Source organism: Natrix helvetica, assembly GCF_964273705.1.
Source record: "Natrix helvetica genome assembly, chromosome: Z".
NCBI classification, from domain to species: domain Eukaryota; kingdom Metazoa; phylum Chordata; class Lepidosauria; order Squamata; family Natricidae; genus Natrix; species Natrix helvetica.
In genome coordinates, this window is record NC_138554.1 from 16,369,577 (window position 1) to 16,396,328 (window position 26,752).

At 46.6% G+C, this 26,752-nt stretch overlaps 3 protein-coding genes across 5 annotated transcripts in view; 2 read left to right on the plus strand and 1 right to left on the minus strand.

Annotated features, from left to right (window-relative positions):
• The first annotated feature begins 8,450 nt into the window (after nucleotides 1-8,450).
• On the plus strand, nucleotides 8,451-10,274 carry LOC309381846 (arylamine N-acetyltransferase 2-like). 2 transcript variants are annotated; one of them, XM_081933132.1, is made up of 2 exons: nucleotides 8,451-9,556; nucleotides 9,657-10,274. In XM_081933132.1, exon 1 carries the CDS (start codon nucleotides 8,693-8,695, stop codon nucleotides 9,503-9,505), a length of 813 nt encoding a protein of 270 aa, XP_081789258.1. In that variant the 5' UTR covers nucleotides 8,451-8,692; the 3' UTR covers nucleotides 9,506-9,556; nucleotides 9,657-10,274. The 2 variants fall into 2 exon arrangements, with proteins under 2 accessions (XP_081789258.1, XP_081789259.1); XM_081933133.1 differs by having other exon boundaries at nucleotides 9,761-10,274.
• Nucleotides 10,275-12,159: 1,885 nt separating this feature from the next.
• Nucleotides 12,160-16,556, plus strand: LOC309382037 (uncharacterized protein). The gene is made up of 2 exons (XM_081933483.1): nucleotides 12,160-12,274; nucleotides 15,461-16,556. The coding sequence occupies exon 2, from the start codon at nucleotides 15,469-15,471 to the stop codon at nucleotides 16,486-16,488; it is 1,020 nt and encodes a 339-aa protein (XP_081789609.1). The 5' UTR covers nucleotides 12,160-12,274; nucleotides 15,461-15,468; the 3' UTR covers nucleotides 16,489-16,556.
• Nucleotides 16,557-22,669: 6,113 nt separating this feature from the next.
• KHNYN (KH and NYN domain containing) overlaps nucleotides 22,670-26,752 on the minus strand; it is a 33,665-nt gene continuing 29,582 nt past the window's right edge. For both annotated transcript variants that reach the window (XM_081971745.1, XM_081971744.1), the window contains one exon: nucleotides 22,670-24,263. In XM_081971745.1, coding sequence (XP_081827871.1) covers nucleotides 23,939-24,263 — 325 coding nt within the window. In that variant the 3' untranslated portion in view covers nucleotides 22,670-23,938. The remainder of the gene's footprint in view (nucleotides 24,264-26,752) is intronic.

Sequence of the window (26,752 nt, forward strand, 5' to 3'; positions counted from 1 at the left end):
TGCAGCAATGCCTTGTAATGTATACAGGTAGTCCTCGACTTACAATAATTCATTTAGTGACCATTCGAAGCTACAACGGGATTGGAAAAAGTGATCTAAGACCAAATTTCACACTTATGATCATTGCAGCATCACATGATTTACAGTCGGATGCTTGCTAATTGACTAACATTTATGACAGTTGCAGGGTCCCAAGCAAGGATGAAATGCTACCAGTTCTGCCCAGTTCACTGGAACCGGTAGTAAAAAAAAAAAAAGTTCCAATGATCGCGTGGCATAGCTGATTTTCACAGCTGATTATTATTATTATTATTATTATTATTATTATTATTATTATTATTATTATTATTATTATTATTTGCTTTTGTGAAAGCCTTTTTTACTACCTACTTGCTCAACTGGTAGTAAAAAAATGCTTTAATTTTTTTTAAAAAAAGGTTCCAACTATCAGCGGTTTGACAATGAGCTGTGCTGGGGGAAGTCAAAACCTTTTTCTATTTTTTTTTTTTACTTTTTAAAAGCATTTTCACTACCTATTAGCCCCAGCCGTGACTGTGTGAGGTTCCTGCTTGTTGCAGGGGCCATTTTGTGTGAAGTACAGCTGCTTCTGCATTGTGTGTGAGTCAGTTGTGTGGCTTTTGAGTTATATTTGTGTAAAGGGTGATAGTTGGTTTTTGAGCTCTTTGCGGCTCTGTGAGTTTCCTTCTTGCTGTTGCAGGGGCCATTTCGTCTGCTTTTGCATTGTGTGTGAGTCAGTTGTCTGCCTTTTTTGCTGTTTGTGTGTGAAGTGTGAAAGTTGGTATTTGAGCTCACCCGGTCACATGACCATGACCACCAAGCCATGCCCACCTAGTCACATGACCACCAAGTCATGACCACCTAACTCACCAAACCACGCCCACAGACCCAGTAAGGATTTCCTCACTGGTTCCAAGGCCATATAGTTTTATTAAATTAAATTTATTTATATATGATCCCTTCTGAACCAGCAAAGTCAATGGGGGAAACCAGATTCATTTAACAACCGTAATACTAATTTAAGAATTGCAATGATTCACTTAACAACACCAACTTTTGTGGTGGGAAAAGTTGTAAAATGGGGCAATAGCACTTAGACTTATATACTGCTTTACAATGCTTTATAGACATTCTCTGAGCGGTTTACAGAGTTAGCATATGGCCCCCAACAATCTGGGTCCTCATTTTACTGACCTCAGAAGGATGGAAGGCTGAGTCAACCTTGAGCCTCGTGAGATTCAAACTGCCAAATTTGCAGTCACCTGGCAATCAGCAGAGATAGACTGCAGTATAGCACTCTAACCACTGCACAACATAAATTTTGGGCTCAGTTCTGGTTATAAGTTGAGGACTAGCTGTACTCTGATTCTTTCATCAAAAAGCAAGATATAAATCTTTTAAAGGGGGCACAGTGACTCAGCAGTTGAAAACTCTGAGCTTATCAGCTGGAGAGATGACTGCCCAGTGTTCGGGACCCAAACACTGTGAAACAGACTGAGCTCCCCATTTCTTGCCTCAGTTCCTGCCAAACTAGCAGTGCAAAAGTATGCAAATGAGAGTAGATAAATAGGTACCACTTTGGTGGGAAAGTATCATCATTCCTTGCCCCTTAGTCAGAGGTGGTATGCTCCTGGTTCACACCAGTTCAGCCGAACTGGTAGTGGTGGTACAAGCTGGCACTCCGTGTATTTTTATGGTTCTGAGATCAGAGCTGGTATTCAGCCAGTTCGGATCAGTTTGCTTGAACCAGTAGTGTCAAACTGCAAGTGGGTCTGCCCACCCACCCACCAACCCCGGTTCGTGTAGCCTCGTTTTCAACACCGTGCACATGGGTGCATCAGGGGTGGGTTCTGGAAGTCACTACTGCCAGTTTGCTCATGGGCACCCTGTGCAGACATGTTTGAAGTGCATTGCGCATGCATGCATAGTCCAATGAAAATTGTTCTGTCCATGCACAGAAGCAAAAACCAAGATGGTGGCGCCTATGGCCAAACCAGCTGAACCGGACGAACCGGTCCCAACCAGTATGAACCCACCACTGGTGTGCATGCCATGCATGGGAGCAAAGCACATGCATGGAAAGCTGCACACATGTGCGGAAGGCACATGCACAATGCAAGCGTGGGCACACATTCTCACAGTTGTGAACCGGTGGTAAACCTAAGTGAATCCCACCACTGTCTGAGATGTAAAACAAAGGGGAGAGAGATTCATATGTTTATGGTTGCAATGAAAGCAGTTGTTTTCTAGAGTACTTCAAAGGAGCCCTGCGCTAGTGATTATGTGAAATGCAAAAAATCAGGTAGTAGTGGAATTTTTAAATCCCGGACACCGCAGCCAGAGCCTCCTTGTCAATCTGGCTGTAGTTCCTCTCCGCCGGGGAGAGGGTCTGGGAATAAAAAGCCACGGGGGCTTCTGAGCCATTTGGGAGGACATGGCTCAGAATTGCCCCCAGACCAACAAGGGAGGCGTCACATGCCAGAGTCAGCGGCAGCCTGTCACTATATTGGACTAGGACGGCCGCTGACATGAGCATGTCTTTGACAGCCACGAACGCATGCGCCTCGCGGCTGCCCCACCACCACACCGCGGATCGGTCAAGCAACCGATGAAGTGGCTCGGCTAGTGATGCCTTATGAGGTAAAAATGGCACGTAAAAGTTTAAGAGCCCCAGGAATGCCTGAAGCTCCGCCTTGGAGGCAGGCATGGGGGCGTTCCGGATGGCAGCAACCTTGGCAGGGGTAGGGTGGATGCCCTGGGCATCGACCAGGAAACCCAGGAATTCCACCCTTGGCACAGCAAAATCACATTTGCTGGGCTTCAATTTGAGACCCACGCCCCTGAAACGGTCGAGGACCTTCCATAAGACTTCGATGATCCCTGAGCGGCTGTTTGCAGTGATCAGGACGTCATCGAAGTACGGAACCACGCAAGGGAGCCCATGGAACAGGCGCTCCATGAGGCTCTGGAAGATCCCCAGGGCTACGGACACACCAAAATGGAGGAGGCGACAACGGAAAGCCCCTCGGTGGGTGACAATAGTTTGCACAGCCGCCGAATCATCATCCATCAGGAGCTGCTGGTAGGCCTGCGCCATATCCAGTTTGGCGAAAATACAGCCCTGCCCCAGAGAATGGAGCAGGTGGTGCACTACAGGGACTGGATAAGGGTTTGCCTGAAGGGCGAGGTTGATGGTCGACTTATAGTCGGCGCAGAGGCGAATAGACCCGTCGGCCTTGACGGGGACCACAATAGGGGTCTCCCATCTGGAGTGGTCGACGGGTTCTAGCATGCCCTGCGCCAACAATTTGTCCAACTCGGCATCTACCTTAGCCCTCAAGGCAAAAGGCACCCTGCGGGCCTTCAGCCTGATGGGAGCAACCTGGGGGTCGAGGTTAAGCGAAATGGGGGTGCCCTTATATCTCCCCAGTTCCCCACTAAACACATCTGCATAGGAAGCCAGAAGGCTTGCTATGTCAGGGAGGGTGTCAGAGACGAGATGCACCCCTTGCAGGGATAGGCCCAGGGCAGGGAACCAGTCTAAGCCCAGGAGGGCTGGAAGGGGCTTTTCCACTATTAGTGCAGACAAACGTCCAGTAAAATCCCCGTACCCCACCCTCATGGCATAACATCCCAAGGTGGGAATTATAGTCCCCTGGTAGTCCTGCAGGGTAGTGTCCGGGGGAGACAGCTAGCTCTTCTTGATGCCAGGGCAGAGGCGGGTGAAATCAGCCCATGATAGGAGGGAACAGGAAGACCCGGAGTCGACCTCCATGAGGCAGGGAGACCCCTCGATCAGGACGGAGACTCGGATCCTCGGTGCACCTGCGGCCGCATTGTAGACCGACTCTGCAGGGGTGGCAGGAAGGTTCGGCTCCATGGCGTAGCAGGCGTCTTGCGGTTTCTGCTGTCGGCGGGGCTATGGAACGGCTGGCTGCGACGACCAGCTGGAAGTCTGACCGATGACACTGGGGCGCTGTGGCAGCGGCAAAGTCACCCTGCATACCTGCGCAAGGTGCCCTTTCCTCTGGCAGCGGCAGCAGACTGAGGCCTTGAAGGGGCACTCAGCACGGCTGTGGTCTCCACCACAACCTAGGCAGGCGACCGAGGTCTGACGGGGATGTTGTTGCTGAGGCCGGTGCCTGGGAGTAGATGCAAGGCGGGCCACAAGTTCCTCTTCTTCCTGGTCAGTCAGGGGAACCAGGTCATCAATCAGGCAAGTGCGGACAGGAGGTGGAGGAATCTGAAGGCGAAACATCTCTGCCGTCGACTGCTCGGATAGCTCGGCCGCCCTAGCCTCAGCAATCGCCTCATTTAATGTCACCTCAGGCCAGGCTAGGAGGCGCCTCTTGAGGCAAGGGTCTTTGACGCCACATACGAATTGCTCGACCAGCGAGTCATCCAGGTCGAGGAATTCACAAGGAATTGCGGCAGTTTGCAAGGACTGGAGGAATTGGCTGACTGACTCCTCCGGCTTCTGAACGCACTGACGGAACGGGGTCGGCGCGTAGTGGTTCTGCAGTTTGGTAATTAGAGTATCCCAGTCCAAAGAGTGGACAGGCAACGGCGCAGCAAGTGCTCGAGCGGCATTAAACATCGCCGGGCCGCAGCAACTAAGAAAAAAACTACATTTTTCGTCCATTGGGATGTTGTGATTCCCATTTGTGATTAGAAAACACTCGAACCGCTCCAGGAACCCGGCCCAAGACTCGCCGGCGGTTCCAAATGGAGCGAACGGTGACATGGATGCCATGGCCGTAACGATTGCTGAAAATGAAGGTTGTGAGGGGGAAAAAAAATCTTTCCCTTCACGAGGTAGCCGCTTGTCGAGGTGGTGTGTCCGTGGCCTCAGAATCCCATCCTCGTCGCCAGTGTAAAAGATTGGCCGAAGGATGAGGCAGGACGCAATCTGAGGCAACTAACAGCCAACTTTATTACAGGCAAACAGTAACATATATACAGCAGTGAGTTCAGCACTTTTCCTGCCTGACAGCTATTTATACGGAGCTGTCAGGCAGGGCAACCAATCAGAGGTTCCTGACAGCCCGCGCTTAGCCAAGCCGCGTCTTAGCCAATCAGGCGCGGCTTGGCTGTTGCTGGCTGCCAGGACACAACACCCAACAATCTGGCTCCTCATTTTACTCACCTAGGAAGGATGGAAGGCTGAGTCAACCTTGAGCCTGGTGAGATTCAAACAACCCAATTGCAGTCAGCTGGCAGTCAGCAGAAGTATGCTGCAGCATTGCATTCTAACCACTGTGCAACTTCGGCTCTAGGTAGGCGCAGTGATTAGAATGGGTAGGCCCATGTGGAGGGAATTACAATAAACTAAAGAGTGGATGAACAGGGTGTCAATGACTGAGTGAAGAGCCTCCCTGTCCAGGAAAGGGCATAGCTGGTGACCAGACTTGGAGGAAGGAGATGAACCAACACAAGACTCTGCCACCCACCCAACTCCATACATCAGTCCAAAATGGTTGATTATATCAAAAGCCACTGAGATGTCAAGATCAAGAATAGATGTGGTACCTCCATCTTGTTTCTGCCAGATCATCTAAGAATGTGACCAATGTTGTTTCTATTCAGTATCCTTGTCTGAATCTTGACTGAATAGGATCCAGATAATCTGTTTCATCCAGGGCCCTCCATAGTTGCAGCGTCATCATCTTCTCCACCTCCTTCCCTTTATAGGGGTACTGAATGACAAGTATTCAGAATGGTGAGGTCCAAGATGGCTTATTGAGGAAGGAACAACCAACCAGCACTCCTGTGAAATGGCTGGGAATACCCCCTACATCAAAGATGAACTGATCATCACTTAGATCTGCCTACATATCATCTACCAGGCCACCTTGGCCAGCCAGGAAGGAGATGAATCTAACTTGAAGTTGGTGCTGGGAAGCACACAGCCTGGCCTGGAGGGAGGATCAAGGATGGAGGTAGAATGGAGTCCCTGCACAACCATTTAAGTGCTAGGACTGACCATCCTCTAAATTCCTAAGAGATTATCTACCATACTTTTCAGATTATAAAACACATTCCCCCCCTCTCCTAAAAGAGGATGGAAATGTTGGTGCGTCATATACACTGAATATACAGCCATTTTTGGCCTCCGGAAACACCGCCCTGCACATCCTCTTTTCACCAAAAACAGGCTTGTTTTTTTTCAAAAATGGGGCGTACAGAGGGTTTGAGAGGCCTGCAGAGTGCTCCTAGGAGTTGGGGAGGGCAGAAGCATGACGCCAGGGGAGGCGAAAAACAGGCCCGTTTTTTGCAAAAATACTGGCATTTTTGCCCTCCCCAGCCCCCAGGAGCACTCTGCAAGCCTCCCAAACCCTTTGTGCGAAAAACAGGCAAAAACAGGCCCATTTTTGCACACACACACACCCCCGAATGCTGTTTCTGAAGTCACTTTTTTCAGAAGCTGTTGTAACTTCAGTCACTAAACAAACAGTTTGTATAAATTTAATCACTTTTGCCCTCAATCTCCCACTTTCGGGGGGGGGGGGAAGGCTGCCAATACAGGCTGGCACTCCATGTATTTTTATGGCTTAATGGTTAAAATATCTACAGACCCCTCGCATCCTGGACATAAATTGTTTCAACTTGTACCCTTAAAACGAGGCTATAGGGCACTGGACACCAGAACAATTAATTAGAAACAAGGATTTTTTTCCCGAATGCCATCACTCTGCTAAACAACTAATTTCCACAATACTGTCAAATTATCTACTAAGACTGAATTACTATTCTTCTTCTCTTCCTTACTAGTAACCATCTCTTCCAACTTATTACTATAACCATGTTGCTTGTATCTTTCAATTTATATTATATTATTTGTTTCCTAGTACAATTTGATGGCTTATTACTAACCTTGACTATCACTAAGTGTTGTATCTTATAATTCTTGATGAATGTATTCTATTTTCTTTATGTACACTGAGAGCATAGGCACCAAAGACAAATTCCTTGTGTCCAATCACACTTGGCCAAAAAAGAATTCCATTCTATTCTATTCTATTCTATCCTATCCTATCCTTATAGAACAATTAGTCAGTGGAACAACTTGCTTCCAGAAGTTGTGTACAGGATTGCTTGTCTGAGCAGGGGGTTGGATTAGAAGACCTCCAAGGTCCCTTCCCACGCTGTTGTTCTGAGTTTATTACTGCGATCTCTACCACAAGAATCTAGCCAGCCCAAGGTCAAACTAAATTGGTGGTAGGAAAGGGTCAACAAAATGCTTTGTTATTGGAATGCCACCTAGTGGTTATTTTAGAGTTATATTTTTATATATACACTTGATTAGTTTTCTATATTATGTTGCTTATATGCCCTTTTTTTATTGGAAGCCAGGATCATTTGGAGTCAGGCTGCATCCAAATTGATTAAATCAATCAATAAATTTGGCTGATGAACAGGTGTGCTTGTAAGTCATCCGTGTAGGAGCTTAATCTGTTATTCTATTCAGCACACACTTGTTGTGTGGCATTTTGGCAAGCATTGTTTTTTTGTGAAATCAATTTATACCATAGGTAGAAGATTTCCACCTTCTTCAAAGAAAGTTCCTTGAATCAGGATGAGGGGAAATTAATGTCCGAATTTTGGGGTGATTGAATGACTGAAGGAGAAGATAGGAAAAAAAAAACAAAGTAAAGTTAGACAAGAAGGGTGGCTCAGTGGCTAAGACACTGAGCTTGTCAATCAGAAAAGTTGGCACTTTTGGCGGTTCGAATCCCTAGTGCCGCGTAACGGAGTGAGTACCCGTTACTTGTCCCAGCTTCTGCAAATCTAGAAGCTCGAAAGCATGTAAAAATGCAAATAGAAAAATAGGAACTGCGTTTGGTGGGGAGGTAACAGAGTTCTGTGCGCCTTCGGTGTTTAGTCATGCCAGTCATATGATCACGGAGAACAGCGCTGGCTCTCCAGCTTTGAAACGGAGATGAGAACCGCCCCCTAGAGTTGGGAATGACTAGCACATATGTGCAAAGGGAACCTTTAACCTTTACCCCCCCCCAAAAAAAAAACAAGAAGGAAAGTTGTGTATGTTTGACAGCAGGAGAGAGTCCCAGATCACTATCCAAGTAAATTAAGGCATCCAAGCACACAGACACACAATCAAGTGTTCTTACTGAGAATTAAAACAGCTCAGCTTGAATAGTTTAGAGTCCTCTATCATGACTCCATACCCAGCACAGATAATGGTATCAAGCTTTGTTGCTCTCCATGTGTTAAGCAAGATCAATTCAATTTCCTTCCCAAAATACCTCTGCAGAAGAAACTTGAAAAGCAGAACTTTCCTTAACATTGTATTTCCTGAGAAATTCAATGCCCTAAAGAGATTTGAGGCGAAAAAGGGGTTAATATACATAAATTACAGAATGAAGCAACTGGGAGGCTCTAACTTTTTTCACTTCCTCTTTCGGTTTCTTGCATACACAGCAAAACTCAGCAGAAATTCCAACGGGGAAAGGTTTTCGGGAAGAGGAGAAGGAAATTGGGCAGGAGAGGAAAAGAGACTTGGGAGCTAGAGTGTCTTGGAGTCTCAACTGCAGTTTAGAGCTTTGTTATTGAAAGTGATCAAAGCAGCAGAACAAGATCTTGGAAAGAGTTGAAAAGAAGGAATCTTGAAACACTTCTCCGTTCACTTTTTCAAGATCTTCCATCCAGTCTTGAGATGGATGTTGGATGTTACCTCCAACGGATTGGGTTCCAAAGTGCCCCTGCCACCCCTTCTTTGGAGACCCTCAAGTGCCTCCACCGTTGCCACCTCTTCTCCGTACCCTTTGAGAGCCTCAGCATCCACTGTCAAGAGCCTATCCGTCTGGAATTGCCTCGCTTGTATGAGAAGATTGTCCAAAACCAGCGGGGTGGTTTTTGTTATGAACTGAATGGACTTTTCCAGTGGCTGTTGAGAGAGTTAGGATTTCACACCCAAATCTTAGCCGCCCGTGTCTGCAACCGCTTCACGCAGTGCTATGGTCCTCCGTTGGACCACTTGGTTATTTTGGTAGACTTGGACGGACGGCAGTTCCTGTGTGATGTTGGGTTCGGAGAAGGTTTCCTGGAACCGTTAGAGCTGAAGCCAGAGGTGGAACAAATTCAAGGAGGAGGCATATTTTGGTTGAGCCTGGAAGGAGCCACCTGGTTCCTGGAACATCGGGAAATTTCTGGAGAGAGGGGGAGATTCCTCTATAAATTCACTCTAGAAGAAAAGAAACTGGAAGATTTTTATGACATGTGTCTTTACCACCAGACTTCACCCTGTTCCATCTTCGCCTGCAAATCCTTCTGTTCATTGCACAAAGCAGCTGGAGGACGTTTAACCTACATGGGTCACCGGCTCATTTCCACCATGGGAAAGGAGCGTACGGAAACGGTCTTGCAGGATTCCGAGATCCCAACCGTTCTCTTTGATAAATTTGGGATCAAACTGAAGAACTTTGAACCCAAGGATGAAAAAATCCTGCCACCTCCTCAACAAGATTAACTAGTGGGATAGGATCTCTTTTAGATTGTAATGAAATATGGAATTGGGCAGGTTGATCTATTAAGGATCTATGGCTATCTCTTTAGATTAATTCCTGTGGAAAACCAAGGGTGATCACTTTTATGTTTTAATGAAATATGGAATTGGGCAGGTTGATCTACTAAGGATCTATGGCTATCTCTTTAACTAGATTAATTCCTGGGGAAAGCCAAGGGTGATCACTTTTATGTTTTAATGAAATATGGAATTGGGCAGGTTGATCTATTAAGGATCTATGGCTATCTCTTTAACTAGATTAATTCCTGGGGAAAGCCAAGGGTGATCACTTTTATGTTTTAATAAAATACGGAATTGGGCAGGTTGATCTATTAAGGATCTATGGCTAAGGATTTGAACCCAAGGATGAAAAAATCCTGCCACCTCCTCAACAAGATTAACTGGTGGGATAAGATCTCTTTTAGATTGTAATGAAATATGGAATTGGGCAGGTTGATCTATTAAGGATCTATGGCTATCTCTTTAACTAGATTAATTCCTGGGGGAAGCCATGCGTGATCACTTTTATGTTTTAATGAAATATGGAATTGGACGGGCTGATCTATTAAGGATCTATTAAAGATAATGCCCAAGATCATGCTTGTGATCCTATAAAGGTTAAAAGACACTTCAACTGATTTAAGTTTGGATATCCTGCTGATTAGCACATCAGTGTTGCAGTATCTGCATGTGATTTTGCCAGTATTTGTACACTTATCAATGATTGCTACATAAAAGATGGACCAAGATGCATTGGTAGTCTGTCAGTCTATGCTTCTGTTCAGCTTTGAGAGAGGTGGGGGGGGAGGGAGAGGGAGAAACAGAAGGGCTTCAAAATCTTCATGCAAGCAGCTATGCAGATCCACACACGTTGGGAGAAAGGTCCGTCTGACGTTCCTTGCAAATTGAAAATCTTTCCAAATCTTTGTGCAAAGAGTGCTGCAGATTAGCATACGGTGTATCTGTGTAGCCCGGCCATCCTTGCAAATGAAAAGATCTCGTCCAAAAGTCCTTTTTCTGCCACCCATAAACTTCCCCCCCAGTCTGGCCAAAAGCCAGTGCCACATGCCAAGGCCAATAGCCACAATCATCTCCCTTGTCTCCTTCCTTCCTAACTACGTACCTACTTTCCTTCTTTTTTTCCTTTTCTACCTACCAACTTCTTATCTTCCTATCCTGCCTTTCTTTCCTTCCTTATTCCTTCCTCCCTTCCTAGCTACCTACTTTATTTCTTCCTTTCCTACCTACCTACTTATCTTCCTATCTTCTTCCTTCTTTCCTTTCCTTCCTCCCTTTCTACCTATCTACCTACTTTCCTTCTTTCTCTCTTCCTTCCTCCTTTCTTTCATACCTATCTTCCTATTTTCTTCCTTCCTTCCTTATTCCTTCCTATCTAACTACCTACTTTCCTTTTCTTCCTTCCTACCTTCCTTCCCTACCTACCTGCTTATCGTCCTTCCTTCTTCCTTCCTTCCTACATATGAGGAACGGTTGCAGGAACTGGGTATGTTTAGCTTAAGAGAAAGAAGGACTAGGGGAGACATGATAGCATTGTTCCAATATCTCAGGGGTTGCCACAAAGAAGAGGGAGTCAAACTATTCTCCAAGGCACCTGAGGGTAGAACAAGAAGCAATGGGTGGAAACTAATCAAGGAGAGAAGCAACTTAGAACTGAGGAGAAATTTCCTGACAGTTAGAACAATTAATCAGTGGAACAGAAGTTGCCTCCAGAAGTTGTGAATGCCCCAACACTGGAAGTCTTTAAGAAGATGTTGCATAGCCATTTGCCTGAAATGGTATAGGGTTTCCTGCCTAGGCAGGGGGTTGGACTAGAAGACCTCCAAGGTCCCTTCCAAATCTACTATTGTATTGTATTGTATTGTATTGTATATGTACCTAGCTTTTTCCATTCTTTTCTTTTGTCTTTTTCATTTTTTCTTTCCTTCCTACCTATCTTCTTTCTTTCTTTCTCTTCTTTTCCTTCCTTTTCTTTTCCTTCCTTTCCAACTTTCCTTCCTTCCTTTCCTTCCTACATATCTACCTGTTTTTCCTTTTTCTTCTTTCTTTCTTTCTCTTCCTACCTACCTACCTTTTCTTTCTTTTCCTTCCTTTCCAACTTTCCTTCCTTCCTTCCTACATATATACCTACCTATATTTTTCCATTTTCTTCTTTGTTTCTTTCTTTCTCTTCCTACCTACCTTTTCTTTCTTTCTCTTCTTTTCCTTCCTTTTCTTTTCCTTCCTTTCCAACTTTCCTTCCTTCCTTTCCTTCCTACATATCTTCTGCCTACCTACATTTTTTCCTTTTTCTTCTTTCTTTCTCTTTCCTTCCTACCTACCTACATTTTCTTTTTCTTTCTTCCTTTTCCTTCCTTTCCAACTTTCCTTCCTTCCTACATATCTACCTACCTATCTTTTTTTCTTCTTTCCTTCCTTCCTTCCTTCTTTCCTTTCTCTCTTTCCTTCCTTCCTTCCTTCTTTCCTTTCTCTCTTTCCTTCCTTCCTTCTTTCCCGCAGGTGAGCTTTTAGGGGTGCAGCGCTTGCCAGCCACGCTTCCCAACAACTCCCCCCCCCCTGCACCCCCACCTCCCCCGCGCACTCCTATCCAGTCCCCTCCTACTCCTGGGAAAGGAGGAGCCGAGCGCGGATGGCGCGCATGCCCACCTCACCCCGGAAGACTTTTGAGCTGCGTGGTTCCCCTGTCCTTGCGTTCTTGGCGCCGCCGTCGAGCAGGTGAGAGTCGGTTGGGTTTCCCCTTAGCCCTACAGCCTCTTTCTCCCCAAATCTCCTCTCCCTCGGGGCCTTTTCTGCCCCGCCGCTCCCCTTCCTGCCAGCGGGGCGGAATCAGGGCTTCTCCCGGAGCAGAGACAGGGAAAGCGCAACGCATTAGCGGTGTGTGTTTGCATTGAACAACATCAACAACAATGGCAATTTAGATTCATTGGGCAAGCATCCCGTATTGTTATTGCAAGGGGTCTCCAACTTTGGCCACTTTAAGACTTGCGGACTTCAACTCCCAGAATTCCCCAGTTTGGGGAATTCTGGGAGTTGAAGTCCGCAAGTTTTAAAGTGGTCAAAGTTGGAGACCCCTTTGGATTGGATAGTAAGTGGCCTCTTCTCAAGTCCTCCCCAAATGTTCTGCCAGTTTGGGAAGACTGGAAGTGTGGGTTGGCACCCAAAGAAGGTTGTCTAGTTTAATGGAAAAGAAGGACCAGGGGTGACATGACAACTGCAGAAAAAGCCATTGCTACCAATCTGCCTGACATTAAGGACTGCAGGAGTCAGAAAGAGGGTGATGAAAATATCTACAGATCCCTCGCATCCTGGACTTAAATTGTTTCTACTTCTACTCTCATAACGGTGCTATAGAGCACTGCGCACCAAGACAACTAGACACAAGAATAGTTTTTTCCCTCTGAACACTCTGCTAAACACATAATTCCCCCGTCCCTGTCAAACTAAGCCTGCACTACTATTAATCTTCTTATCGTTCCTATCAACCATCTCCTCCCACTTGGACTGCAACTTTGTGGCTTGTATCCTTACGATTTATATTGATAGTGTTTCCTGATTGCTTATTTGTACCCTATGACTATCATTAAGTGTTGTACCTTGGGATTCTTGATGAATGTATCTTGTCTTTTTATGTACACTGAGAGCCTATGCACCAAAGACAAATTCCTCGTGTGTCCGGTCACACTTGGCCAATAAAGAATTCTATTCTATGATAGCAGTCTTCCAATATCTCAGGGGCTGCAACAAAGAAGAGGGAGTCAAGCTATTCTTCAAAGCACCCCAGGGTAGGACGAGAAGCAATGGATGGAAATTAATCAAGGAGAGAAGCAACTTAGAACTGAGGAGAAATTTCCTGACAGTTAGAACAATTAATCAGTGGAACAGCTTGCCTCTAAAGTTGTGAATGCTCCAACACTGGAAGTCTTTAAGAAGATGTTGGATAGCCATTTGTCTGAAGTGTGGTATAGGGTTTCTTGCCTAAGCAGCGGGTTGGACTAGAAGACCTCCAAGGTCCCTTCCAACTCTGTTATTCTATTCTATATAATTCGGTAAGGGAGAGGGGGGAGGATTAATTGCCTGAAAAGGGAATAGAGGAGAGTCACAAGTTTGGAGTGGGCCCATGATGAGAGGTTGGCAATGGATCCACATTCCCGTTTTGGAAAGAAAAAGAAATAAACATCATAAACCTTTGTGAGGCTTGTCAGTTGCAGTCTGGGTTAGAAAAGGAAGGAAGGGAAGGGAAGAGGGGGAGGAAAGGAAGGAAGGAAGGAAGGAAGGAAGGAAGGAAGGAAGGAAGGAAGGAAGGAAGGAAGGAAGGAAGGAAATATGTGTGTGCATAAACAGCTCTACACAAACAGTATGAGTGTGTGTAAACACACACATACAAAATCACACATACAATATACACACATACTAATAAACACACATATATACAGACACCTAAACAAATACACATAAACATCTGTAGACCTATATATGTTTATGTGCAAAATGTTCATACACCAAATAGAACTCTAGTAATTAAATATTTAGTTTATTGATTACTGATCAAATTGAGGATAATATCTAATCGTGTTTCCCAATCTTGGCAATTTTTAGATGTGTGGTCTTCCCAGAATCCCCTTGTCGGTCAGCATTGTGATTTCCAAACAAGGGTTTACGTTTTAGTGTTTGGGCCCAGGCAGTTGTGGCTTAGTCAATTAATCATAGTTTCCGTGTGTACCTATTGGGTGGCTCTCCAATTACTCGATCATGGCTCTGTGAGCCTAAACTAGAATGGTCTGTTAAGGGGTCTTATAAGGGGCTAGAGCAGCGATGGCTAACCTTTTTGCCGTTGCGTGCCAAAAGTGCACTCACACCCATAATGCAATGTGTGCATGACACACACACATGTGCTCCCCACCCCATGCTTCCCTGCAGCCTCCTGGGAACAAAAACAGACCGCGGGATGGGGGGCGCACTACACGCACCCTGTGTCCTGTTTTGGGCCTGGTAGGTCCTAGCTATCTGCGGGATCTCATCCTGCCCCATACATCCCTGCGACCAATTCGCTCTCACAGAGAGGGACTCCTCCGGGTGCCGTCCACCAGGCAGTGTCAGAGGGCGGCGCCCAGGAGTAGGGCCTTCTCTGAACGACCGATCTCCGCTCCTTCCGCACGAAACTCAAGACCCACCTGTTCCAACTAGCCGGCCTGGCTTAACTAGAACCTTCTAACCTCCCTGGCAATTTTAATATTTTAATATTTTTAACACAAATCTTGGGGTTTTAAATTGTCTTAACTGTTTTAATTTATTGCTATTTATTTTAACCTAGTGGCTCTCACTTGTATTTGACTGTTAAATATTGATGTCACCTCCTCCATGCCACACTTGTATTTTTGATTTAATTGTACGTTGCCCCGAGTCCCTTTGCGGAGAGGGGGTGACTGATAAATCGAAACAAATAAATAAATAATAAATAGGTCTCCCTGCGGCCTCCTAGGAGCAAAACCAAGCCACAAGGGGGGGGCCTCCCCCTTCCCCTTCCCACCTCATGTTGGGCCTGGTAGGCCCCCCTGCAGCATCCTGGGACCAAAAATGGGCCATGCAGGGGCCACGCTGCACACCCCCATGCCCTGTTTCAGGCATGGTAGGCCTCCTTGCGGCCTCCTGGACAAAAAATGGGCCATGGGGAGAGCCACTCCCACAGGTGACGCCCCCCGCGCCCATGCGTCTCCTGCATGCACAGCAGAAACCCAAAAATCAGCTGGATCAGCGGAAGGTATGCATTCATGCACGGTGGAGCTGAGCTGGTGAGATGGCTCGCGTGCCTTCGCCATCACAGAGCTAGAGTGTAACAGTATCAAGAAGGTGGTACAAATGTTTAAAACAGTTTTTCATTAAACTGTAATTTTTAATCCACAGTCTCCTCCATGGCTTCCATCGTTCCCCCGGCGGCTTCCCCAGGCTCAGCGGTCCTCGTGACTTGCCACGGCGCTTTCGTGATCCGCTCTGATTTGGGTTATTTCCTTCAAACGGCTGACTTCAGCTCAGGACAAGATCTCAAAATACAGCCCCTCCACCCTGCTTGCTGCGGAAAAGACCACTATGTAGGAGACCCCAGCGGTCCAGCCATCTATCTCCTCCACGGGGACTCCTTCTGCCAAGTGCCGGACCTGAACTCCGAGCCGCCCTCGGACGTCTTCCCGTTGCACCCCAGCTGCCGCGGAGCAGACCATTACACGTTCTGCGAGGGATGTTTTTTCATCTTCTTCCTGTCGCGAGGGGTGGTCCTGTGTGTGGCTGATCTGGCCACGGGGTCCTTGATTAAGGAGATCCACTTGGAACCCACCCTCCGCAATGGGCTGTACTACTACGGTGCTGATTCTGCCCATCTGGCTTGCTTCAGGATGGACGAGGAGCAGCGGCTTTGCGGCACCCGTTTTGCCACCACTGCAGGACCCAAGGAGGAGTCCTTCGCAATTCACCCGGATGTGGTCTCGTTCCTCCCAGGCGGGCTGTCCGTCACCCACGGCGCTGCCTTCGGTCAGTGGCAGTGCCTCAAGCTTCTCTCCAACGCAACCGACCTGCCCATGCCCAGCAGCAATGAAATATCCCGCAAGGTCGGCTACGCTAAGTTGGAACTTGGGATAAAAGCTCACGTCGACCCGTCGGTGAATCCAGAATCCCTGGCGATGTCTCTGCTCCAGCGCCACTTTGCACTCCCCACAAACTACGGAGGGCTGGGACTTCAGACCAAACAAGAAGAATGGGAAGACGCAGTGGAGGAGGAAGAGCCTCTCCGGGTGATCCTGCAGCCCAGGCAGAAGCTTTACTGGTGGCATTACTGCCTGGGGTTGGGCAAGACGCCCGTCTTGTATTGCCGGTCACTGAAGATCACCCGCAATCCTTCACCCCCTACAAACATACCTTTGCCAAGGGCCGAGGTTTGAAGCCAGACTTCAGGACGGAAGCTTTTAACAGGGCTAAAAAGAAATAAATAAACGAATATATTTATGTACTCCCTCTTCTTGTTATCTTTCAATCGCAAGAAAAACTCCTTGTTGGGCAACTGAAGTTGTGAAGGTGCTGAAGAAGAGGTGGGGGGTTTACAACAGGTCGTTGTGTAGTTGCGGCCATTGCGACATCCCTGGCGTCATGTAAAGAGTGTTCCCAACTTGCAACAGCACTATAAAAAAGTGACATGTGACCCTTTTTTTGCACTTAACGGCCATCGCAAATCATACCCACATGATCAAAATTCATACACTTGGCAACTGACTCGTAACTGTTGCAGTGTCCCGGGGTCACGTGATTGCCTTTTTGTGTCAAAGGGGGAAGCCGGAATCACTTAACAACTGCATTCCTAATTTTAACAACTGCAGATTCACTTAACGACTGTGGTAAGAAAGGTCGTAAAGTGGGGCAAAATCACTTAGCAGTGGAAATTTGGGGCTCATTAGTTTCAAGTCAAGGACTACCCGTATGTGCGATTTAAGAGCTGGACAACTGGCTTGCAGTGACAATATTGCAAGCATTCCAGCCATGTGATGCCCCTTTGCAAACTTCCACTACCGGCTTCTACCAAGCAAAGTCATTGGGGAAGCCAGCAGATCATAGATGATGATCACGTGAGTACGGGAACTGCATGAGATTTACCTAATGACAGGAACTGGGACTGCCACAACTGTTGTTAAGTTGGCGGTCATGGGATGTTACATTTTACGAATATGTCACGTAGCGATGGAATTCCTGGTCCCAATTACCATCATTAAGCAATGATTACCGTATTTTTCAGACTATAACGCTCAGGACCATAAGCCGCGCCTAGCTTTTGCAGAGGAAATCAAGAAAATATCTGCCTCTGCCTCCCAGCATCCATCCGGTATTCATCTGACACATTCACCTCGACCCGTTCGCTGCCGCCTCTTCGCAGCGGCCCTTTTGCTACCACCATAGCTCATTCACTGCTGCTGCGGCCCATTCTACCAACAGCTGATCAGCACCGCACCAACACACACACTGCAATATTTGCTGTTTATGGGGGGAAGGGGAGGACAGATAGTTACCGTATTTTTCGGAGTATAAGACGCACCAAGGTTTTGAAGAGGCAAAATTTTTAAAAAACGTTTTTGCACTCTGCAGGCCTTCTAGAGGCTCTGCACGGCCATTTTGGTGAAGGGGCAAGGTTTCAGGAGGCAAAAAATGCTGTATTCAGTGTATAAGATGCACCCAGACTTTCAGCCTCTTGGGGGGAAAAGGTGTGTCTTATACTCTGAAAAATACGGTATCTAGGGGTCTGTAATGGAGTAAGACTGCTCAAGGGATGAGGAGATAGATTAGCTTAGTCAAGGCACGCAAGTCTCCTAATAAGGATAATTAGGTAACTATTTCCTCTGTCCAGAAGGACAGCAAGTTAGAACTCTCTAGCTTGGGGAGGGGGGAAAAAAACCTCAATCGCTTTACATCAAGAGAAACTATCTTAGATGTTTGCCGATTTTTGGGTTTGTTCACATGAAATGGGACAACTCCCCGTGGTCAACTCAACTCAGCCAATTTGCCACGGCAGAACTCGCCAGGGGGAAGGGAGGGCAATTCCACAATTTAAAATAATTTTTGTCATGCACATTTCGTTTTGTATCCTTTCCTTAATATTTCCATCGCTCCTTCAATATTAGTGTAGCTTCTGCCCCACAGTGAGTTTGTCCTACAGCAAGTTGGTCATGCCAATTCCTAGACCAGTGATGGCTAACCTTTTCCGGACCAAGTGCCCAAAGAGTGCAGGTGCAAATGCGCTAGAACTCCCAAAATGCTGTGCATGTGCGGCCCACGCGCATGCGCCCTGCCTCTTCGTGCGTATTCACACCCTTCGCACGTGCCCCAGCCCCACACATGCGTACATGCCTCCCACCCACCCCGTGCGTGCACGCGTATCCCTCTGTATGCGCCCTGCGCATCCGCGCCAGAGACCCAATGACTAGGTTTGCCATAACGTTTCAAGGCCCTTCCTTGTTCATAGAATCTAAAAAAGCACAGAATCCTGAGATTAGCTTTGCCTATGAGTTGTGGACATGAAAAACGCTTCGGTGGACATGAGAGGTTTTGTGATTTTCCACATTTCCAATTTGACCAACACAAAGAGGGTTGTCCTTCACACGACGAAGTTGTAAAAAAAAAAAAGGTACCGTATTTTCGGGAGTATAAAACGTACTTTTTTCCCTCAGAAAAGGGTGAAAATCTGGGTGTGTCTTAGACACTGAATACAGCAGTTTTGGCCTACCGAAGTAAGTAAGTAAGTAAACTTTTATTTATAAACCGCATCCTTTCCTAAACAGGACTCGGGGCGGTGTACAGACATATTAAAAACCATATAGATACAAAATATAAATGTGCATAAATATATAAACATATAAACATATAAATGGAGGAGGTAGAATGTGCTGTACAAAATTTAAATTAAAATACAAATATAATTAAAATTCCCTTAAAAATTACACAGTAAGATGTTTGCCAGGAGGTTAAAAATGGGACTATACATAAGTCAAGCCAGCTAATTGGAACAGGTGGGTCTTAAGCTTCTGTCGGAAGGAGCGGAGGTCATTAGTAGTTCTAATATCGGGAGGGAGGTCATTCCATAGGGTTGGGCCCATCACAGAGAAGGCTCTACTCCTAGGCGCCGCCCTCTGGCTCAGCTTGGCGGATGGCACCTGGAGGAGTCCCTCCCTGTGAGAGCGGATTGGTTGTGAGGATGTATGAGGTAAGATGCGATCCCGCAGATAACTAGGTCCCATGCCATGGAGCGCTTTGAAGATAGTAACCAACACCTTGAAACGCACCCAAAAAACCACAGGCAGCCAGTGCAGCTCGCGCAGGAGAGGTGTTATATGGGAGTATCTTGTCCCTCCCATGATGGCCCACGCGGCCGCATTCTGAACTAGCTGTAGTCTTCGGGTGCATCTCAAGGGGAGCCCCATGTAGAGAGCATTGCAGTAGTCCAGGCGAGACGTCACCAGCGCATGAGTGACTGTGTGTAAGGCATCCCGATCCAACAGGGGGCGCAATTGGCGCACCAGGCGAACCTGGTGGAACGCCCCCCTCGCCACGGCTGCCACATGGTCATCCATCGACAGCCGGGCATCAAGGAGGATGCCCAAATTGCGCACCCGTTCCACGGGGGGCAGTTGTTCGCCCCCTATGGCCAGCGATGGCATCCACTGGTTGAACCGGGGCGCCGGTAGCCACAGCCACTCAGTCTTGGAGGGGTTGAGTCTGAGTCTGTTGTCCCCCATCCAGACCCGGACGGCTTCCAAACACCGGGACATCATTTCGACGGCCTCGTTGGGGTGGTTTGGGGTGGAAATGTACAGCTGCGTGTCATCAGCGTACAGATGGTATCTAACCCCAAAACCACGGATGATCTCACCCAGCAGCTTCATGTATGTGTTGAACAGGAGGGGCGAGAGGACCGACCCCTGTAGCACCCCACAAGTGAGTGGCCTCAGGGTCGACCTCTGCTCCCCTGCCAACACACACTGCATCCGGTCGGAGAGGTAGGAACAGAACCACCGCAAAACGGTGCCCCCCACTCCCACCTCCTCCAGCCGGCGCAATAAGATACCATGGTCGATGGTATCGAAAGCCGCTGATAGATCTAATAGGACCAGGATAGAGGAACAACCCCTATCTCTGGCCCTCCAGAGATCATCTACCAATGCGACCAAGGCCGTCTCCGTGCTGTGACCGGGTCGGAAGCCGGACTGGCGCGGGTCTAGATAGTCAGTTTCCTCCAGGTGACGTGGGAACTGTTGTGCCACCACACTCTCTACAACCTTCGCTAAAAAGGGAAGGTTGGAGACGGGACGTAAATTAGCTAGCTCCACCGGATCCAGGGAAGGCCTCTTGAGCAGGGGCCTCACCACCGCCTCTTTCAAGGCGGCCGGCAATGACCCCTCCTCAAGTGAAGCGTTCACCAGACCCAGGAGCCAGCCTCGTGTAACCTCCCAGGATGCCAGTACAAGCCAGGAGGGACACGGGTCCAATAAACATGTGGTGGCTCGCAGTCGCCCACGCAACCTGTCCAAATCCTCGGGGGCAACAGAGTCAAACTCCTCCCAGCATGGTGTCTCAGGACTTGCTTCTGACGTCTCCCCTGGTCCGCTGAAGGGGGCCCACCCACTCCGGATCTGAGCGATTTTGTCCTGCAGATATTCCCCAAACTCCTCTGCTCTACCCTGCAAAGGGGCTTCCCGCAGCCTCTGAGATAAGAGGGAGCGAGTCACCCGAAACAGGGTGGCAGGGCGGTTATCTGCGGACGCAATGAGAGCGGCACAGTATCTACGTTTGGCCGCTCTCAGTGCCACAAGGTAGGTCCGTAAATAGGCTCTTACCTGTGTTCGGTCAGATTCGGAGCGTGAGGACCTCCACCTGCTTTCTAGCCGTCCCTTTGCAAAAATGGAAGTGCAGAGGGTTTGGGAGGCTTGCAAAGTGCTCCTGAGGGCTGGGGAGAGCTGTTTTTGCACCACCACCCCAGCTCCCAGGAGCACTCTACAAGCCTTCCAAAGCTCTGCATGCCCCCCCCCTTTTTTTTTTTGGCAAAATACCAGGCGTGCAGAGGGTTTAGGAAGCCTGTAGAGTGCAAAAACTGTTTTTTTTATTTATCTCTTCAAAATCATGCTGAGTCTTATACTCCGGTGCGGCTTATAGTCTGAAAAATACGGTAATTCAGAGTGCTGTGATTTTTTTTTCAAGGAGTTGTCATCAAAACATCAGTTAGGAAACAGAATAATATGGAAACAACGTTAGTCCCAAAATAACTCTCCTCTACTACAGGTAGTCCTTAACTTACAACTATTTGTTTAGTGACCATTTGAAGTTACAACGGCATTGAAAAAAAGTGACTTATGACTGTTTTTCACATGGCTACATGAAGTCCTCAAGTTACAACAGTTCATTGAGTGACCGCTCAAAGTTACAGCAGCATTGAAAAATGTGACTTACAGGCGCTTTTCATAGTTACAACCTTTGCTGTCTCCCAAGTGATGGTCACTTTTTGAGCCAGATTCACTTAACAACCGTGTTACTTAACAACGGCAGTGATTCACTTAATAATTGTATCAAAAAAGGTTGTGAAATGGGGGGGCAAAAATCAACAAATGTCTCACTTAACAGAAAATTTGGCCTGTTGTAAGTCAAGGGTTATCTTATTGCAGCATTCCTCCTGGTCACGTGATTCAAATTTGGGTGCTTGGCAACGGGTTCATATTTATGATGGTTGTGGTGTCCTTGTGGGGATCATGTGACCATCATTTCCAAGTTTCTGAGAAGCAAAGTCAGTTGGGAAAACCAGATTCACTTAACAGCCGGTTACTAACTTAACAACTGCAGGGATTCACTTAACAGTGGCAAGAAAACTTAAGAACTGTCTCGCTTAGCAACAGAAATTTTTGGCTCAATTATGGTCGCATGTCGGGAACTACCTGCATTACATAACTTCGGCTTTCCTCAACCTGAGGCCCTCTAGCAGCAACAGCATACCAATTCTAAGATATTATTCTGACCGAGGCTTCCCAAGAGCACGAAGCAAACTCCATGTCCAGACAAAAACCCTTTTATTAATTTACTGTGAATTCTGCTCATTCACATCTAGCAAAGTCTTTCAAGGGAGGATTTACAGTCATAGTCCTTCTCTGGCTTGGAGAGCTGACAGGATGATATCTGCAAAACTTGGAAAGGAGTCTCTGAGAATCAGGAACCAATTAAGCGAACTAATTGTCTCCTGCCAACTCCACTCCCCTTTTGCTCCTCATTTTTTTCCTCTGGGAGGGGCCATTCATGGTCCACCTATGGCCTTACTCCCAAGTCGACCCCTGTTCTTTAACTGTTCCCTTCGCCTGGCAACTCTGCACACGCGCACACTGGGAACAGGCTCCAGCTGTTCTTCTGCCTCACTGATGTCTGGCTCTGAAGGCAGCTGATAACTGGCATACAGCTCTGGCCCTCATCTCTTCCTCTGACACATCAGAGCCTTCCCCAGACCCCAGGACCCGTCCATGTTCTTCCCCAACCTCCTCACTGTCCGAATCTGGCAAGTCGAATCTGGCAGACCACAACAAGATACTTCGATAAACACACAATACTGTTTTCACAAAACAAAATTTATTTTTAGCTTTCAAAAAATAGTTGGGAGGAACAGTGCAATATTTTTTTCCCTCTCTCTGTCCTACAAAAGTATAATTTTAAATATATATATATATATTTTAATAAAAATTAACCCTATTATTTATAAGAGACTGTATAAGAACTGAGCCCCCACAAAACGTACTTGAATTGCGTGTGGGAAATTTAAAAATCTCTGCATAAAATTGATTTTGGCACCCTACTCAAAAGATACAAAATAGGATTTATGCAGTCGGTGTTGGAGGTTCAGATTTTTCTTCGAACCATTTGACTTGGATGACTGATTCCCATCCTTTTTCGAACAGCAAAATGGATAACTGCACCTTTAGACACTGAATACATTTGGAGGTTGAAAGCTATTGTAGAAGTATAAAACAGGTTTTTTTTTATCAAGCCAGAAACCTAATCTGCAATGCGTGTTAATAATAAACTGGACTCCAATCAAACTGGGTGAATGCTGAGAATACATAACGGTGGTCCTTTAGCTAAGCCTAAAATAGAGGTTCTGTGTAAGCATCTCTACCAATAAAGGAGAAGAGTGATAGCTCAGGGTTAAAGTAAGAGGTTCTTGATGCTCCCTGAGCTTGGTTGTTATCTTGTAGACATTTCACTACCCAACTAGGTAACATCATCAGCACTAACACCAGTGACCTAGTTTGGGTAGCAAAACAACTGCAAGAAAACATCCAAGCTCAAGAGAGCACCAAGGACCCCTCAACTCTCTACCCTTTTAAAGCAAAAGCTTACAAAAGTCGTGATTTTTTTTTTATCACAGAATTCGCTGATTTGGTTAAAACAGAGCCAAGACTGGATGTTGGGAATTGGACCTCTAAGAGTGAGAAATCCTGCAAGGAATTTCTCCTCGCAAAGGACCAATTTATTTGGAGTCATTCCATCTCAAAAGTCTTCCGCTCTCCCGTAGCTTAGGTCTGCCATACTGCGTGTAGGGAGTCAACTTCCTGCAAGCAACTTCACATTTCCAGAATGGAGCGAGAGAGAGAGAGAGAGAGCGCTCCGATTATTGAAGAGAAGAAAATCTGATGGAAAGGTGAGATTCATCTGATATTAAGGAAACGGGGGGGGGGGGGGGGGGAAACAACAACAACAGTGCCGTCTTCATTCCTGAAGAATTTTCTCCACAAAGGCCATGCCAATCATTTGAAGTTCAATATCTAAAGGCACCTCGTTTTGGCAACAGGACACAGAAGGAATCGCCCACCAGCTGGCTCAGAAAGTAAAACTGAGAATGGCCTCTGAGAGCTTATTCAGGTCTTGACAGCAAGGCTCTCTGATGAGCACGAAGTCCACTTTTCTGTCTTGTCCCTCAAAAATCTCCAAAAGCTTGCTCCTCAGCCACTCCGTCTCCTCCGTGGAGCGGAGTTTCTCCTTCTCAACCGGGCTGTCCTGCCAACCTCTACTGTAGTCCCCTCCTGAACCTGAAGGGGGCCTCCTGTCCCGGAGGTGAAGGACCTCCGTCTGCGAGATAGGATGGGATGGCGTGAACAGCGGGGCAGGCTTGCCGTTGAAAGAGTGGCAGTCAGAATACTTGGTTCTGCAATGGGAAAAGAGAGAGAGAGAAAAAGCAGAAAAATTCAAATGGTGTCCTGGTTTTGCAAGAAATGGATTGGGATGACTTTTTTTTTTTATCATTCTCTATTTGAAGTAGCAATTTGCTTATTTTAAAACCAACTGTTTTCATTGGAGGGTGTTAGATTGATGGCAGACTCCGGCTTCCTTCCCCCACTTGCTCTCTGCCCTCCACCCATCCGTCTCTTTAGCAATAGCACTTAGACTTATATACCTCTTCACGGTGCTTTTACAGCCCTCTCTAAGCAGTTTACAAAGTCAGCCTATTGCCCCCAACAATCTGGGTCCTCATTTTACCCACCTCGGAAGGATGGAAGGCTGAGTCAACTTTGAGCCTGGTGAGATTTAAATGATCAAACTGCAGTCAGCCAGTGATCAGCAGAAGTAGCCTGCAGTACTGCACTCTAACCACTGCGCCACCTGGCTCTTGGTTATCATATTGATATATTTATTCTTGTTTTGTTCCTTTGTCGTTGTTTATTGTTCTAATCTTTTACTTCTGTTTATCCAGCTATTCCTTTTTCTACCTTTTTATTGTCGTAAGCTGCCTAGAGTAGATAGCGAGTTAGGCGGCAAATAGATTTGACAAAATAAATTTTAAAAAGAAGTTTTCACCCAATAAGATAAACCAGTGGGGTTTATGCACCACTGGGGATATATCAGGGTAATCTAAAAGAATTTAAGATTGCTTGCCAAATTACCAGATTAACAGAGTTGGAAGGGACCTTTGTGGTCTTCTAGTCCAACCCCCAGCCCGAGCAAGAGACCCTACACCATTTCTGACAGATGGCAGTCCAATCTCTTCTTGAAAGCCTCCAGTGATGAAGCTCCCACAACTTCTGAAGGCAACTTCTGTTCCATTGATTTTCATTAAAAGTTATCCTCAATTAACATTTCTCAGATATACCGTATTTTTCAGAGTATAAGACACAAAAAGAAGGGTGAAAATTTGGGTGCTTATACTCTGATTATAGCATTTCTGGCCTCCCGAAACCCGCCCCTTTGCAAAAATGGCCGTGCATAGCTTTTAAGAGGCTTCCAGAGTGCTGCTGGGGAGGGCAAAAATGAGCGAAGAACGGGCCATTTTTGGCTCGTTTTTACCGCTCCAGCCATCAGGACCACTCTACAAACCACCTAAAGGCTATTCATGCCCCCCCTTTTTTTTTACAAAAAGCGGGCCCGTTTTCACGAAAAATGGCCCGTGTTTGGGAGGTCTGCAGAGTGCAAAAACTTTTTTTTTTTAATTTGCCTCTTCAAAATCTTGGTGCGTCTTGTACTCTGAAAAATACGGTAATAAAGAGAGCAACGGAATTCCGTAATGGAAGTTGGGTGCTTTGGACTGAGCAATAATTGGAAGGTGAGAGATACAAAGGATTGATGACAAAGGATTGGTTGTGGCAACTAAAAAATCAGGCTCTTCCCACTCCTGGCCACAAGATGGAGCTCTGACACTGTTCATCAACGTAGCTCCCAAAGCCAGAAGTCCTTCAAAATGGTTGCAACCAAGAATTCCAGGAACTGTAATTTCCGTAGAATTAGAAAAAGGTCAAAGGTGGCAATTGGGAAATGTCTGGCAGCCGCCACCATCCGGTCCCCTGGCATGTTTTGCTATCCTGCCATTCCAGATCTGTTTCTCAGCACCAGGCTGTAAGTCTTTAGAGTTAAGGCACAACTATCATGGTAGCAACCAAGAGTAGCCTATATTCTGACCCAGGCTTCCTGGGAGCATGAAGCAAACTCCTGGTCCCGACGAAAACCCCTTTTTATTCATTTACTGTGAATTCTGCTCATTCGCATCCAGCAAAGTCTTTCAAGGGAGGATTCACAGTCGCAGACCTTCCATTCCAGGAATGGAACATTTGTGTTGGTTTGGACAATTTTTAAAAAAAGAAAAAATAGTCCTTGAATAATATGGGAACATTTCAAGAAAAAGTAAATAAGGAATTTTCCAATAATCCCAAACTCTGTCTTCTTGTTTTCCACCACAGCTATATTTCAATCTGTTCTGACCTACGCCTCCCAAGAGCATGAACAAACTCCTTGTCCCGACAAAAAACCTTTTATTAATTTACTGTAAATTCTGCTCATTCTCTTCCAGCAAAGTTTTTCAATGGAGTATTTACAGTCACAGACCTTATCTGGCTTAGAGAACTGACAGGCCGATATCTGCAAAACCTGGCAAGGAGTCTAAGAAAGTCACGAACCAATTAAACGAGACTAATTGTCTCCTGCAAACTCCACTCCCCTTTCGCTCCTCTTTTATTTCCTTTGGGAGGGGCCATTCATTGTCCACCTGTGGCCTTCCTCCCAAGTCGACCCCTGTTCTTTAGCTGTTCCCTTCATCTGGAAACTGTGCATGCGCACACTGGGAAGAGGCTCCAGCTGTTCCTCTGCCTCACTGATGCCCGACTCTGAAGGCAGCTGATAACTGGCATACGGCTCTGGCACCATCTC